Source organism: Colossoma macropomum, unplaced genomic scaffold (assembly GCF_904425465.1).
Source record: "Colossoma macropomum unplaced genomic scaffold, Colossoma_macropomum, whole genome shotgun sequence".
Taxonomy (NCBI): Eukaryota; Metazoa; Chordata; class Actinopteri; order Characiformes; family Serrasalmidae; genus Colossoma; species Colossoma macropomum.
Window position 1 is genome coordinate 6,698,044 of NW_023494805.1, and position 16,022 is coordinate 6,714,065.

Below are 16,022 nucleotides of genomic sequence, written 5' to 3' on the forward strand. Positions count from 1 at the left end.
AGTTACAAGTAAATGTGTGTTTGATCTCTCTCTTACGTTCTGGTCTAACTGGTGCAGGTGCTCTTATTCTTGGTCCTGGTCCAGGACCCCCACCCTGCACATTTTAGTGTTTTCCTCTTCTGTTCACCCAGGAAGGGCTTGATAATTAGCTGGTGAGTTCAATCAGATGTGATGAGAGCAGAGAAAACACTAAAATGTGCAGGACAGAGATACTCCAGGACCAGGATAGAGAACCACTGAGCTAGAGATTTGACATTTTTAGCACTTAGTTTTCACAATTATATACACTGAGTTGCCAGTTTATTAGGTACATATGGGCAGAGTAATTGACCTTAATTACTCTGAATGGGGCTTAATATTTCAGCAGGCCTGTCCTAGCATCTTCCAAATGGTTGTTGTTCTGGGATTTTCATAGGTAAACCCACCATGGTTTCACCCAGAAAACAAAAAGACATAGCCTTGATTGACTCTCCCAAGGGTCACCAATCTTATCCATAAAGGGCCACTGTGGCTGCAGGGTTTTAGCCTAATTAAACCAGTACACCTGATTCCACTTCCAATTGGAAATTCAAACAACTGGTCAGGTGAGCTCCTGCTGGGCTGGAATGAAAATCGGCAGCCACACTGGCCCTTTGTGGATAAGACCGGTGTCATCTGTGGCTAAATTGTGGATGATAACAGCCTGTGGATTATAGGAGTCACAAGAGAGTGGCAAGAATCGCATTTCAGCACTGATGTGTGGCATTTACCTCAGAAAGCAAAATTATCAGACTTGGTCTGGAATGGGCCACAGACCGTGAGCCGGATTCATGAAAACTTTCTTAAAAAAATTGCGAAAGTTTTCAAGACAAACTATACGATATTCACAATAGCGTCGGGCAGGAGTAGATAAATTTAGATGCTTACCTCGTCAACTTACAGCTTAAGAGTGTAAGTGTGAGACCATCATAAGGATAAGTTTAAGTTACCCTTCATTAATCACACAACGGAGAAATTCACCTCCACATTTATCCCATCCGTGCAGTGAAACACCACATACACACTAGTGAACACATACACTAGGGGGTAGTAAGCACACTTGCCCAGAGGGGTGGGCAGCCCTATCTACAGCACCTGGGGAGCAGTTAAGGGTTGGGTGCCTTGCTCAAGGGCACCTAAGTCATGTCCTGTAAGCTCAGGGCATCAAACCAGCGACTTCCTAGTCACGAGGCTGGTTCCCTAACCTCTGGCTCACGACTGCCCCACAAATCTTTTAAGAACATAATATTTTCAGGAGCATCATTTTGTTCTTAGAATTATTCTTAAGAAAAAAGTTAAGAAAAGAAAATAAGATTAAGATTCGTAAAAAGTTCTTTGAAGAATAGTAAAAAGTAACTTTTTTCTTAAGAATGAAGTTTTTCATTCAGTTTTTTAAGATGATTTTCTTTCTTAAGACACTTTCGTGAATCCGGCCTCATATGTTGATGTTGCATCTCCAGTGAAAAGCAACATGAGTACATGGAGCCGTCCTGTTTGGCATCAGTAGTATAGTGTGGAGGCAGAAAGATGGTGTTGGGGAAAGTTTTCCTGGCACATATTAGGGCTGTGATACCCAGTCAAGAACATCTGAAAGGCACTGTGCATCTGAACATCATTGCTGACTTAGCTTGTACCTTAAGAGGTCCCCTTTAAGATGGACACTTTGAATATGATGGACCATGTCACAAGGCACGTATCATCACTGGCAACTGTGATCTGCTGGCTGATTTACACAGGTGTTTTTTGGTCTCAAATCTCCCTCATGGTGTCTCTGTGTCTCCTCTGTCAGTCATGTCTTCCTCCAGCAGTCTCCTGTCTGAAGATCAGCTCCAGTGCTCTGTCTGTCTGGATGTGTTCACTGATCCAGTCTCTACTCCATGTGGACACAACTTCTGCATGGTCTGTCTCAAAGACTGCTGGGACAGCAGTTCAGACTGCCAGTGTCCAGTCTGTAAGACCGATTTCAGTAGAAGACCTGAACTATCTGTGAACACGTTCATCTCTGGACTGGCTGCTCAGTTCAAGAAGCCAGTTCAGGTCAAATCCAGCAGAGCTCCAGAGAAACCTGACAAATCTCAGGTGCTCTGCGATGTCTGCTGTGAAAAGAAAAGTGCAGCTCTGAAGTCCTGCCTGATCTGTATGGCCTCTTACTGCAAGACTCATCTGGAACCTCATGAGAGAATCGCTTCATTCAGGAAACACAAACTGATGGACTGTGGAGAACCTGGAGGACTACATCTGCCAGAAACATGAGAGACCCCTGGAGCTGTTCTGTAGAGATGACCAGACGTGTGTGTGTCAGTTCTGCACTGAAGGAGACCACAAGACTCACAGCACTGTTCCTGTAGAGGAGGAGAGTGGAGAGAAGAAGGTGAGAGACATGTAGACAGAATTATTAATACTGTCTCCTGCTGTTGCATTAAAAATCCTTATTTGAGAGCTTATAATTTGTCTTTTTATCTTAGATTCAAATGGGAAAGACACAGGCAGAAGTTCAGCAGATGATCCAGGACAGACTGAAGAAGATTGAGGAAATCAAACACTCTGTTGAGCTCAATAAAGTGAGTCTTAACTGGGTCTCAACAAGGGCGTACTTTGCAATATTGTTAATTGATGATTATAAAAGCAAGATCACTAATTAACTTTTGTCAGTGTACCTAATCCCTTAACTGCCCATGACCCATTAGAAGGTCCAGGGTTCCTTCGGCCTCCCCCTTCAACCTAAGAATAACTGAGCTCATCTGCATTGTTTTCCATTAAATTACTTAGTAAGTCTCATGATGTAATAAATAATGTAACTGAATTTAATGTGTCTCCTGTTAGAAAAGCTCAGAGAAGGAGAAAGCAGACAGTGTGGAGGTCTTCAGAGCTCTGCTGCGCTGCATTGAGAGAAGCCAGGCGGAGCTGCTTGAGGTGGTGGAGGAGAAGCAGAAAGCAGCAGAGAGGCAGGCTGAAGAGTTCATTAAAGAGCTGGAGCAGGAAATCGCTGAGCTAAAGAGGAGAGACACTGAGCTGGAGCAGCTCTCCCACACTGAGGACCACCTCCACCTCCTACAGGTCAGAGTCCCTCTGTTTCTCAATAGTAATGCAGTCCATCACAGGACAGCACTCCCCATGCTGAGGGGTTTCTCCTCTCTCCTGCTGGACTGTAGGTTTACCCGTCCCTCTGCAGCCCTCCACACACCAAGAACTGGACTGAGATCAGGATTAACACTCATCTGAGGGTGGAGACTCTGAGGAGAGCTCTGTCTCAGCTTCAGGAAGAGCTCAGTAAGGAGATGGAGAAGGTTGTTGTGACTGGTACGTGTTTACTAATCAGTAGGAGCTTCTTCTGTGGATGCATGTTTGGTATTTTTCACTTAGGTCACACAGAAAATCTCACATCCTCAAGCATTAAATGTACAGTGAGGGGAAGCATTCAGATACTTTTTGTTATTGAATTAACTTTCAGGATATATATTTACTTCATGACGTATGAAAATCTCTGAAATGTATTTCTGTATGTTTATGCCAGTTTTATCAATGTAATACATACAGTTTACATAAAATGTTGTCCTTAATCTTTTACAAACAGAACTGAAGAGAATTCAGCAGTATGCAGGTATGTGTGCTCTCACTGATCACATGACTGGATATATTTCTTTGGTATTACATGTCATCATGTTTAATATGGGTTTAAATTGTGTGTTTTTCTCTCAGTGGATGTGACTCTGGATCCTGATTCAGCTCATCCTGCTCTCATCCTGTCTAATGATGGAAAACAAGTGAGAGATGAAGATGCAGAACGGAATCTCCCTGGCACCCCAAAGAGGTTCAGTCGTTGTCCGGGTGTGCTGGGAAAGGAGGGGTTCTCCTCAGGGAGATTTTATTCTGAGGTTCAGGTCAGTGAGAAGACTGAGTGGGATTTCGGAGTGACCACAGAGTCCAGTAACAGGAAGGGGGAGATTATTCTAGGTCCTAGGAATGGTTACTGGAGTATGTTACTAAGAGATAAGGGAGTGCATGTGGCTCTGGCCTCTACCTTTGTCCTCCTCTCCTTGAAACAGGCTCCCCAGAAGGTGGGGGTGTTTGTGGATTATGAGGAGGGTCTGGTCTCCTTCTATGATGTTGAGGTCAGGTCTCATATCTACTCTTTCACTGGTCAGTCTTTCACTGAGAAACTCCACCCGTTCTTCAGTCCCTCCCTCAATGAAGGAGGTAAAAACTCAGCACCACTGATCATCACACCTGTTAAAACTTCATAAATAAGATTTACCACAGAAACCTACTGTGGTAACAAGGCTTGACATTTCAGACAGTAATTAGAAACATTAGTAATTCTGAAAACAGAACATCAGCTGTTTAGCTGTTACTAAAACAGAGGTTCTGTTGGACCTTTTTGACTATCAGTCCTTTCTAAACTCTTTTATAATGTAATTATCAGTCTATTTATCTATATTATTTTCATTTTTCATGGTTATATAAACTGTATTATTCTTTTTTGTTAAAGGCAGTACTCAATAAAATTATCTTATATATGTGTAAATCTAGCCTTTTTATAATAATGGTCATGTCATATATTACGTCACAGTATTCATGACTATATATTCATATTCCTTACTTTCTACAAAATTGTATTTTAAATGTTTCCAGTAAATTGAAAGTCTTGCAGCTATGCTGAGAAAATTATCCAGAGATCATTAATACAATACAGTGGCTGAATGTCTGTCACCCGGTTACCAACTCTCACAAGTGAACACTTATTCTACAACAAACCAGGAAACTTTTAACATTCAGAGAATAGGTTGAATGTTTACAGAATGTATATTCCATATTATGGAAACACTTACTAAGTCATAGCCACGACTTAACTGTCTAGTTCCCATGCCTTACTAAGTCGGGGCCATGCATTATTTTTATTTATACGTGATGTCACCAGCAGGGCTCCATAAAAAAGAGCAACATGAGTGTAAATTTAATTTACTCCACATTGCAGTCACTCTCATCAAAAGAAACAGTGTAATAATCTTTTGGAGGAATCCAAATGTACTGTTAAAAGTTTTTTTTTTTTCTTTTCTCAATGCTGCAAAAAATACTTAAAAAGGTGGTTCTTCTTTAGTATAGAACCGTGAGTGCTATATAGAACCATTTCATGCTTAATTGTGTTCTTTGCATGGTAAAATGGTTCTTCAGATTGATGGAGATGTGTTGTAAATGAAGCTTTTTGAAAATGATTTCATATAGCACCAGAAAATGTTCTGCTGTTGTTACCAAGTCAAGGTTGTAAAAACCTATTTAAAATAAATAAGACCTTTTTTTAATATGTAAACATTATGTAAGTTTCTTGACGTACCATTAAGCCCCCTGTATTTTACTCTACCTATGGAAACTAAGCTTCAAAAAAATAGCCTGTTTTGCATCCATTGTTTTTGTGGTATCCCCAAAATGAATGCAATACATATCTGCCTATTCAGCTTACAGCGGTATAGCTTCACCCAGTCATGCTATGATAAGTGTTTCAGCCTGGACTGTTTTTTGAATGAGACACAGTACAATTGATGCAGACAATCAACAAAGGTCATTTACATATATTGGTCTTAAATGTGCAGTAACAAAAATTTTAAGATATAAAGAGTGTTTGAAAAATAGTAATTTAAATATTGAATGATGATTATTTTTTGGTGCAAAACAAACACACAACCATCATAAATGGACCTCAGGAGAAACAATAAGCTGAAAAATAATAACAAAAAATATAAGATATGGGACTTTTAAAATTAGATTCCAGTTCCAAACGACAGTTTACATACCTAAGAAAACAAATAAGGTTGAAATGTTACTCAGAGGAAGTGAAATTAAGTGTAAATACAGAAAGTGCAAAGCTGCTTCACATCCAGAGTCCAGCGCTTTTCATCTGCTCCCAGTGTACAGTTTGGAGCACCAGACAAAATGCACCAGAAAACCTCAAAAGAGAGCAGGAGAATGTGAAAGTAAAACAATGTAAATTTAGTAAAACAATCTTGGTAACACTGTCTATGAATGTCACATTTGTAATCATCTATAAACATATTTATAACATGTTATAATGCATTCAAAAGGCGTTATAAACATGGTTATAAATATTTATAAAAATGAATTACACTGAATTACACTTTACAGCCATGTTTATTATACATTTTGAATTGTTAATATAATGCATTATAAGTAGTGTTAATAACATGTTATACTGTCAGTGCCAAAGAAGTCAGTCCCAGCTTGGAGAGCGTAAAGTAAAGACAAATACAAAGTTTATTTACACCCTGAGATTCCCAGTATTTTATTTCTCAGCACTGGTGCTGTTAGAGCTGCATCTTCGGGACTTCAGTCTTGAGTATTCAGATGCTCCAAACAGGCTGACCAGCCTCGAATTACTGCTACAGTGTGCTTTTCTTAACCAGCGCTCTCACTTTAAATGTTACATTACATCACAGCAAACCAAGTACCCATGAGACCCTCCCCTGAAACCCCTCTGCCATCGCACTGAGCGTGAAGTCACTGAGGAGTGAAGGCCTGGAGAGGGAGAGGCGAGATAGTAGAGTGCTGTCACTGTAATTTGTTCTCTCACTGGTTATAATGTCAAGCGCTAGAAACCTTCCCTCTGTAACACTACAGTACAGTACAGTACAGTAATGCTAATTTCTGCTAGCGTTCTATCGGATAAGCAGTGTTAAGTTAGTGCCAAGCTAACGGTGGTGTACATTGACTCTCCCTCATTGGGTAAAACACTGATGGCAGCTCTAGTTTAAACTCTGACGTTTGAAGCCTGTAATGTGCTTTATTATGTTTTAGTGTTTCAGTAAATTCTTAAGTAAATACTTCAACTTGATTCCTCACTCTTAACACTGGAGGAGGCTTTAGTACAGTACGCTTCACTTTACTTAGAGGGGACAAATACAACTCACGAGCTTGTATAATTTGTTATGAACAGTACTTATAATGCATTGTGTTAACAATTCATAATACATCATAAGCATGGCTGTAATGCGTTTTTATAAATATTTATAGCCATGTTTATGATGCCTTATGGATGCAGTATAACATGTTATGAATGTGTTTATATATGCTTTCAAAGGTGACATTCATTGAAAGTGCTACCACAATCTCTTATACTGCAGAGTTGAAAATGGTTTAGGTCAGCCACTTTGGCACTTTTTCCAGCAGTAGTGTCTGCAGACTAGCTCAATAGCTTCATTGTTAAGTCCAACTTGACAAACAGCTAGACGTTCATATTTCGCTTTAGCATCATAACAGGAGATCTGTCTCTGTCTTTTTATATCATAGAGACAAGCAGTACTTATAGTGTATGTGTAATTGTTAATGATGTGCAGGTCCGGCCTGAGGGACCCGCTAAGGGTGTGCCTGGGGGGTGCTGAAGCATCCCCTGATAATCCTTCAGCAACCCCACAAGACTCCCCTGAAAAATATTCAGATGCTGATTTATATTTTAGATCATGAAAATGTATTTAAGATACCAATTTTCTACATTCTTTCCACATTCCTCAAAATATGCCTACACGCAAGTACTTTGTGTCCCCCGATCTCAGTTAGAACACACAGTAGATGAAAGACATAAGATCAGTCCTGTTCCTGCTGTCGTGAGGTTGTTGCAGTGGGTTATGTCTGGCTAACATTAGCTGTTTAAACATGGAACACTTTCTTATTCCTTTCAGTAGATAACGAAAATGCTGACAACTAAACAGCAAAGATAGCAAGAGTGACACCACCTCAGTAGTCAGTAGGTTACTTCATCAGTTACTGTACTGGCTCAGAGGCCAGTGTGCAGGCCCGTGCGTAGGGACTGAAGAGGAAAAAAGTATAGAGCCCTGCTGGTGACATCCCTCATAAATAACAATAATGCTTGGCCACACCGTATTAATACGTGAGAATGAGATCCTAATGCATGGCCATGATTGAGTAAGGTGTGAGAATGAGATCATGCCTTATTAAGCTGTGGTCAAGGAAAAGCAATCTGGTGTTCGTACACAGCCTTGGCTCTGTAAAATGGAAATAAACACCATTCCAGCCACTCGGCATCAGGGGACATACATGCTTGTACACAGAAAAGGAGGAAGAGGAGGGGCTGCATGCTGAATTCCACGCATCGTCAAGAAGGAGAGATGGCTGAGAAACAGCCAAAGAGGAGAACATCTGAAGAAAAAAGATTGAGAAAGAAGTTCTTAGATCAAGCAAGGGCGTTTCCATGGTGGATAGACCTTCGAAAGTTGACGAGGCTGAAGTTGGCTTCCTATTTTCCTGTTCCACCTTAAATCATGCAGCAGTTCTGTTCTGTCACCTGAATGTAACCGCTGTACCATTTAAAACAGAATGAGAACATTTGAACAAGAAGCTGAGGCGCCTAAATGTAACTGCTGCACCATTTAAAGGTGGAACGGGAAAAGTCATCTTCATCGAGATTTGAATGGCATGAAAAGGGATGAGGAGGTTGCTCTGTTTGTGCTTGACAGGTGGGTAAGGTTAACTTAAATATGCTGTTTCACCAATAATTGTTTTGTCCTGTTTGCTAATGTTTGTGATAGCAACTGGTTAGCTTCACAGCAGCAGCTGTAGTGACAGTTTGCTAACCCACAGTCTAGTTAACGTTAGCTACATTAAAAGATCTAAAAAACAAGTTTGCTAGCCCAGCGTCTTTCGTCTTGCCAATGCAGCCATGAAGTTGGGGGACAGAGCTTCTGAAGGAGCACTGAAGGAAGAGGTGTATTTGTTTTGCTGTTGAATTCAGATGTCAACAGTTGTTCTCCAGAGTTGTATACTGCGCCCCTAAGTCAGTAACTATAAAGTATTAGTACTTTGTTACAGGATAAAGTAGTCACATTACTGTAACAAGCTACTTTATCTTGATGCCTACCCACTCTGCCCATTCAGCAGTAACGCTGTTAATAAATCTACATGATCTTGAGACGCCATCTGTCAATAGTCATAGGGGATGCAACCTGGCATTTAAGACTGAAACAGAGAGAATAGTCCAAAGCATGATCAAACAGTCAAAAGTCAAAAATTGCTGGAAAACAAAGGTCAAAAAACTGAAATTTGGTTCTGAAATGCTGACAGTAAGTAGACAACAAGTCACAAAAAGCAGTGTGTCTATTAACAGAAAATAAGTGTGACATTCAGGACATTGAAAAAATGGAGGGGGGGCAATTGATGACACTGAGACCTTCTAATGCCGCAAATGAGAAACGTTTTAATACCTTCAAAACACTGTTAAACAAACATCTCTCAGCCAATGAGGAATTCTGATGCTTGCAGATAAAGTTGGCATACTTTTCATTTTTGACTGCAGATAATCTTCTTAGCTGATAAGCTGTTAAACCATTGCACAACTTTTCAGTTCCTGTAACTCTTCAGCAATGTACTGAAATATAAACCACATGTGAAGGGTTTTGTGAAGCTGGCCGGTGTCAATTGTTTTAAGTTAAATTCTAATTTTGGAAATATTGTAATATGGTTTTTGGTAATTAATAATAGATTTTGGTGAACACAATTGGTAAATATCTCCTACATTATGGTCAAAACTCATGAAAACCCTGCAAAGTGCTGGGAGTGGCCTCATGATGTCATGAACTATACAGTGCAAAACTGCACCATAACCAGTATCCAGTTCTCTTCAGGCGGACACCATCTCCAGTTTGAAGCTTCTCCAGCCTCCCTTAGAGGAAAACTCCAAGGAAACAGGGAAGAAAGAGATTAGCAGGAAAGGTGAAAAGGTATTTACTACTATTTGATACTGCTGAAATGACTTGATGTTGTTCAGATCATTTCTACCACAAATTGTGTATGTGTTGTAATTTATTTCTTAAATCCAACATCTAAATATTAAGAATGGTTTAAGGTCCATCACTTCTAACACTTACTGTTGTTACCATTTCTTTGAGACCTGTTTTAGCCAGACAGTGTACTTAATGCAATGAACAGGTTAGGAAACAGGTTGAAAAACAAGTTTTGGAACAGGAGAAGCAAGAAATTTTAATCATGTTGATCAAATGCCTTCGGTTTTAACATTTTATGATGACTTTTCTTGTGGCAAAATGAATGTACTGTCTCTGTCTTTTATTAAGTAACTGAAAACAGTCAAGAAAAAAAAAAGGTTTTCTGTGGTATACATTCCTCCTAATGCCATCATTGTGTCTCCTCTGTCAGTCATGGCTTCCTCCAGCAGTCTCCTGTCTGAAGATCAACTCTTGTGCTCTATCTGTCTGGATGTGTTCACTAATCCAGTCTCTACTCCATGTGGACACAACTTCTGCATGGTCTGTCTCAAAGAGTACTGGGACAGCAGTTCACGCTGCCAGTGCCCATTATGTAAGACAGAATTCCCGAAAAGGCCTGAGCTACGTGTGAACACATTCATCTCTGAACTGGCTATTCAGTTTAAGATGTCAGATCAGGCGCAACCCAGTAGAGCTCCGGTGCAACCCAGTAGAGCTCCAGAGAAACCTCCCTCCAAACCTAAGAAGGTTCTGTGTGACTCCTGCTCTGGGGAACAGCTGGAGGCTGTAAAGTCCTGTCTGGACTGTGGAGTATCTTACTGTGAGACTCATCTGATGCCTCATAAAACTGCAGCGAAACTCAAGAAGCACAAACTGATGGACCCTGTGGAGAACCTGGAGGACTACATCTGCCAGAAACATGAGAGACCCCTGGAGCTGTTCTGTAGAGACGACCAGACGAGTGTGTGTGACCTTTGCAGTGAGAGAGACCACAAGACTCACAGCACTGTTCCTATAGAGAAGGAAAGTCAAGTGAAGAAGGTGAGAAATAATTCAATGATCAGATTGAATAAAAGCATTTGCCATGTTTTCAAACCAAAAATCTGGTGTCAGTGGCTATAATGTGTATTTTTGTCATAGACTCAACTGGGGATGAAACAGGCAGAAGTTCAGCAGATGATCCAGGACAGAGTGAAGAAGATTAAGGAAATCAGATGCTCTGTAGATCTCAATAAAGTGAGTCTCAATAAGGTCTTATTCTGTAGTCTTCAGCAGATACTCATTATAATCCACAAAGAATATTACAACTTATAGTGGATCAAACTGCATGCAACTTTTCAAATGATCTCGAACTCTGCACTGTTAGAAAAGCTCAGAGAAGGAGAAAGCAGACAGTGTGGAGGTCTTCAGAGCTCTGCTGCGCTGCATTGAGAGAAGCCAGGCGGAGCTGCTTGAGGTGATGGAGGAGAAGCAGAAAGCAGCAGAGAGGCAGGCTGAAGAGTTCATTAAAGAGCTGGAGCAGGAAATCACTGAGCTAAAGAGGAGAGACACTGAGCTGGAGCAGCTCTCCCACACTGAGGACCACCTCCACCTCCTACAGGTCAGAGTCCCTCTGTTTCTCAACAGTAATGCAGTCCATCACAGGACAGCACTCCCCATGCTGAGGGGTTTCTCCTCTCTCCTGCTGGACTGTAGGTTTACCCGTCCCTCTGCAGCCCTCCACACACCAAGAACTGGACTGATGTCAGGATTAACACTCATCTGAGGGTGGAGACTCTGGGGAGAGCTCTGTCTCAGCTTCAGGAAGAGCTCAGTAAGGAGATGGAGAGGGGCGTTATGACTGGTAAGTATTTGCTGACCTTGTAAAGCTGAGAAGAAGTGTGATTTCAGGAATTTAGGTTCTTGATACCATTTGTTCTGGGCTTGTTAGGTAGAGATAGTAATAGTGTAGAGAAGTCCTACAAATTACACAATAAATTGACAATAAAGCCAAATGATGGACAGGCTGACCTACGGCAGTCATTTTCAATCGTGATGAACGCAGATGGAAACTAGTTGTACAGGTCTGTGGGCGGGAGCACGACAAAACATTTAGGTTACAGGCGGGAGTGGGACAAACAGTGCACATTTTCTGTGGGAGTGGGATAAAAACTTGTGAGAGTGGTGCTAAAAAAAAAATCTATCCCATGCAGACATGGATAGCTTTTAGAACATGTTTTGCAGTATGTTTCTCATGGATCGGTTCTCCTGACCACGCCAGAGCTCAAATAAAAATGCTTTGCTTGACCAACTGTACCAATCTAATGGTAGAGAAGTGTTATTATTTAGTTGTGGATTGTTTAGTTGTGGATTGTTCTCTAGTTAAAAACTCCTTCTAGTTCACTATGCTTTGCATCCTTCAGTGTTAAAGTTACAGTATTGTAGTTTATACCAATAAGAAACTTGTTTAAGCAGAATTTAAATGATGTTGTCTATTTCTCTTGTCCAATCAGAACTGAGGAAAATTCAACAGTATGCAGGTGTGTGAACGTCTGTTGATTACATGAATAAATGCATGTGTCTATTCCCTGCTATCTGTTGCAGGATAGTGTTAAATTGGTTTGACTGATGTCTTTTTTTCTCTCAGTGGATGTGACTCTGGATCCTGTTACGGCAAATCCTTATCTCATCCTCTCTGATGATGGGAAACACGTGGGATTTGGAAACATACAAGAGAATATTCCCAACAACCCAGAGAGGTTTGATCGCTGTCCCTGTGTGCTGGGAAAGGAGGGGTTCTCCTCAGGGAAATTTTACTATGAGGTTCAGGTCAGAGGGAAGACTGCCTGGGATTTAGGAGTGGTCAGAGAGTCCATTAACAGGAAGGGGGAGATTACAGCTTGTCCTAAAGTTGGTTACTGGATGATGTTTCTGAGAAATGAGACAGAATATGCTGTTGTGGACAAATCATTTGTGCCCCTCTCTCTGAAACAGGCTCCCCAGAAGGTGGGGGTGTTTGTGGATTATGAGGAGGGTCTGATCTCCTTCTATGATGTTGAGGCCAGGACTAAACTTTATTCTTTCACTGGTCAGTCTTTCACTGAGAAACTCTATCCACTATTCAGCCCTTATGTGAATTATGGAGGTAAAAATTCAGCTCCACTGGTCATCACACCTGTTGAACAGTGTAAATGAGGTTCATTTACCCCTTAAACCCAATCAGTCACATGTATCCTAAAACACATTACACAGTTAATCAATGAATGAATGAATATATAAAGTCACGATTTACATCAATGGATGCATCTCTAGGTTTGTAACAGTTACTTTCTGTAAAGGATGCATGCATTTTATTCTTCACATCAGTTTAAAAGAATATTCATAAGCCTTTTTTCACATGCATACAATCTCTTTCATGCATACACACATATGTAACAGTTCCTGTTACTATCTTTGTAATGCTATATATGTTAATATTATCTGTTAATTATACATGATTGCGTTCTCTAAAGAAAAGTTTAAAGGAAAAAAATTCATTGCCTTTCGATCCAATGTTTGGACCACAACAGTTTTGAACCCATTTTTAAAGCTGATTGTGTTGCCTTAAAATGATGAAATAATACTGCACTCTGAATAAATACAAAATGTTCACCAAAATCAAAAAAATAGAAAAAAGCTAAACTAATTGAAAAGATTATGTCGTTTAAATGTTGAGAATTATTCTCATTATCTATTATTTTGTGCTCAATCTGATTTTCTCTCTAATACTTAGCTTGTGTTGTCTGTTATCTATATGCTGTCCTATACTTTAAGCTTTTTTATTTTAGTAAATAGCTTAGCTGCTAACAGCTAAATGCTGTTATTTTGGTCTATTTGACTTTGTTAGAGTAGTAGAAGGGCCACTTTGTTGTTTTCTTGGACAAATACATTCATGCTTTAGAAATAAATAAAAATCTTGACTCATATTTTTCTGACTCGTATTTGTTCTGTTGGTTGGAGAGGCTGGGCATCAGCAGTTTAATAGTGGGGCTTACCGAGGCCTGCATCATCCAATGTGTTCTTTGGGCCCGTGCTCATGGGGGGTGTGCCACTATGGTGCTGCACAGGTCTTGTGTATCACAAAAATTCATTGACCACCCAAAAAAGATATCCAGGTGGGGACCCACCAAAATTCCTGTCTCAAGGAGTGCCAGTGTCCAGTTTGTAAAGAGGAATTACCTAGAAGACCTGAACTATCTGTGAGCATGTTCATCTCTGGACTGGCTGCTCAGATCAGTCAGAAGTCAGGTCAGGTGAAATCTTACTGCAGGACTCACCTGGATCCTCATGAGAGAATTGCTTTATTCCAGAAACACAAACCTGGAGAGAGAACCTGGAGAACTACATCTGCTAGAAACATGACAGATTCCCAGAGCTGTTCTGTAGAGTGATCCATGCTAGTCCCACAGCTTGCCCAGAGCAGTGGGGAGCCCTATCCACAGCACCCAGGGAGCAGTTGGGGGTTAAGTTAGTCACATACTGTCGGCTCAGGGGATCAAACCGGCGACCTTCCGGTCATTAGGCTGGTTCCCTAACCTCCTCAGACAGACCACAAGACTCACAGCAATTGTGTGTCATGTTTCCAAAATAACTAGTGGATTGTGATTACCTGAGCGACCCAACAGGGACACAAAATCATTTTGCCAAGGTAAAGAGGTGCAAGACCATAAAGAGTTTTAATTGCTAATTAACTAATTGTAAAATCAATTCTAAAAATCTAGGTAGCCAATGAAGAGATTTAAGAGAAGGTGTAAGGTGATCTCTCATTCTGCGCTTCTGAGCAGTGTTGCAGTACACTCTTAAAAAAGATGGTTCTTCAAGGGTTTTTTAGTAAAGACAACGGTTCTATATAGAACCAGGAACTCTCAAAGAACCATCTGCATGATTAAACGATACTTTGCAGGGTGAATAGTTCTTCAGATTGATGGAAAATGTGTTGTAGATGGTTCTATATAGAACTTTTTTTGAAAAGAGTTCTATAAAGCGCCAAAAAGGGTTTTTCTATTGTTACAAGCTTGACATCGTAACAGTGGCAGAACCCTTTTTGATGCTATATAGAAGGGCTCCAGCCCATGTTCTAGCTCCATTCTCCAGTCCTGCTTCAGTCCACAGTTTGGCTCTTTGTGCCAGTTCAGTTCCTGACAGCCCATGTCCTGTCCCTGATCCATGTCCTGTCCCAAGTCTTTTTCTTGTAGCCTGTCAAGACTTTCTGACCCAGTCCCTGTTAGCAAATCCATCTTTGTCACGGTCCCAGTTCCCTTCTCTGCACCAAATCCAGTCTCCTATTCAGTCTTTTGTTCAATACCATGTTAAGGCTTGCATCAGTTCCCCTTTCCAGACCCCCTTCCCTGGTACTGTCCCTGATGCTAGTCCTTATGCTTCTTATTCACACTGGTAGTACTGAAACATTTGAAAATGGGGTATGTCTCCATCAGAATGTCAGGTTTGAAATTTTCAACTACAAAGGCTATATGACTGGATTATTCTTAGCTGCAGCACATTTTGTAAAATACAATTACTGGTACAGTTCTCTGTGTGTGAAGGAGTAGCGGGATTACAGGATGTTTCTGAGGTGTATGGATTGGCTAGCATGGTGAGAAGTTCAACCATTTTTAGATCTTATTCCTCAGAGTAAATAGAGTTGATCTAAGAAGTGATTGGGTGAGCTGCTGCTTGTCTACTCTTTTGCAGTCTAACAGCAGGTAAGATAGATTGTAAAGCAGATTTGCTGTGAACATTCACAATGCAGTTTAGGATGATCTTGTTAAAACTATTATTACACTTACATTACACTAATCTCCAATGATTAAGGCACCCAAGAGACCATGTACCCCGCCCAGGAGGGGATTACCGAGACCTTCCCCTGGAGCCAGTCCTGGGGGTAGTGTTCCTTGGCAAGCACCTGGTGGCCGAGTAGCCCATCTAACCCAGCTCCCGAAAAGGCAATGTGGTGGGACCATGTGGGCCCACTACCCGCAAGGTCAGTCATGGGGGACCGGTGCAGTGCCGTATAGGAGATGGGAGATGGTGGTGAGGTCCTTTGCGGCATGGACCCCTGCAGCAGAAACTGGCTCTCGGCATGTGGAACGTGACCTCACTGGGTGGGAAGGATACAGAGCTTGTGGGGAGGTTGAAAGGTACCAACTAGAAATAGTCGGGCTCACCTCCACCCACAGTGTTGGTTCTGGAACCGGTCCCTCTTCTACTCAGGAGTTCTCACCTACCTTGTGGTGAAAGGCG

At 41.1% G+C, this 16,022-nt stretch overlaps 1 protein-coding gene across 1 annotated transcript; it reads left to right on the top strand.

Annotated features, from left to right (window-relative positions):
- Window positions 1-1,757: 1,757 nt before the first annotated feature.
- Window positions 1,758-13,057, top strand: LOC118826092. Its single transcript, XM_036596979.1, is given in 13 exon segments — window positions 1,758-2,231; window positions 2,233-2,389; window positions 2,484-2,579; window positions 2,842-3,075; window positions 3,171-3,318; window positions 3,593-3,619; window positions 3,718-4,251; window positions 10,195-10,805; window positions 10,905-11,000; window positions 11,131-11,364; window positions 11,460-11,607; window positions 12,257-12,283; window positions 12,391-13,057. Coding segments are annotated over 13 exon segments (3,282 nt in total). The 5' UTR covers window positions 1,758-1,809; the 3' UTR covers window positions 12,939-13,057.
- The last annotated feature ends 2,965 nt before the right edge of the window (window positions 13,058-16,022 follow it).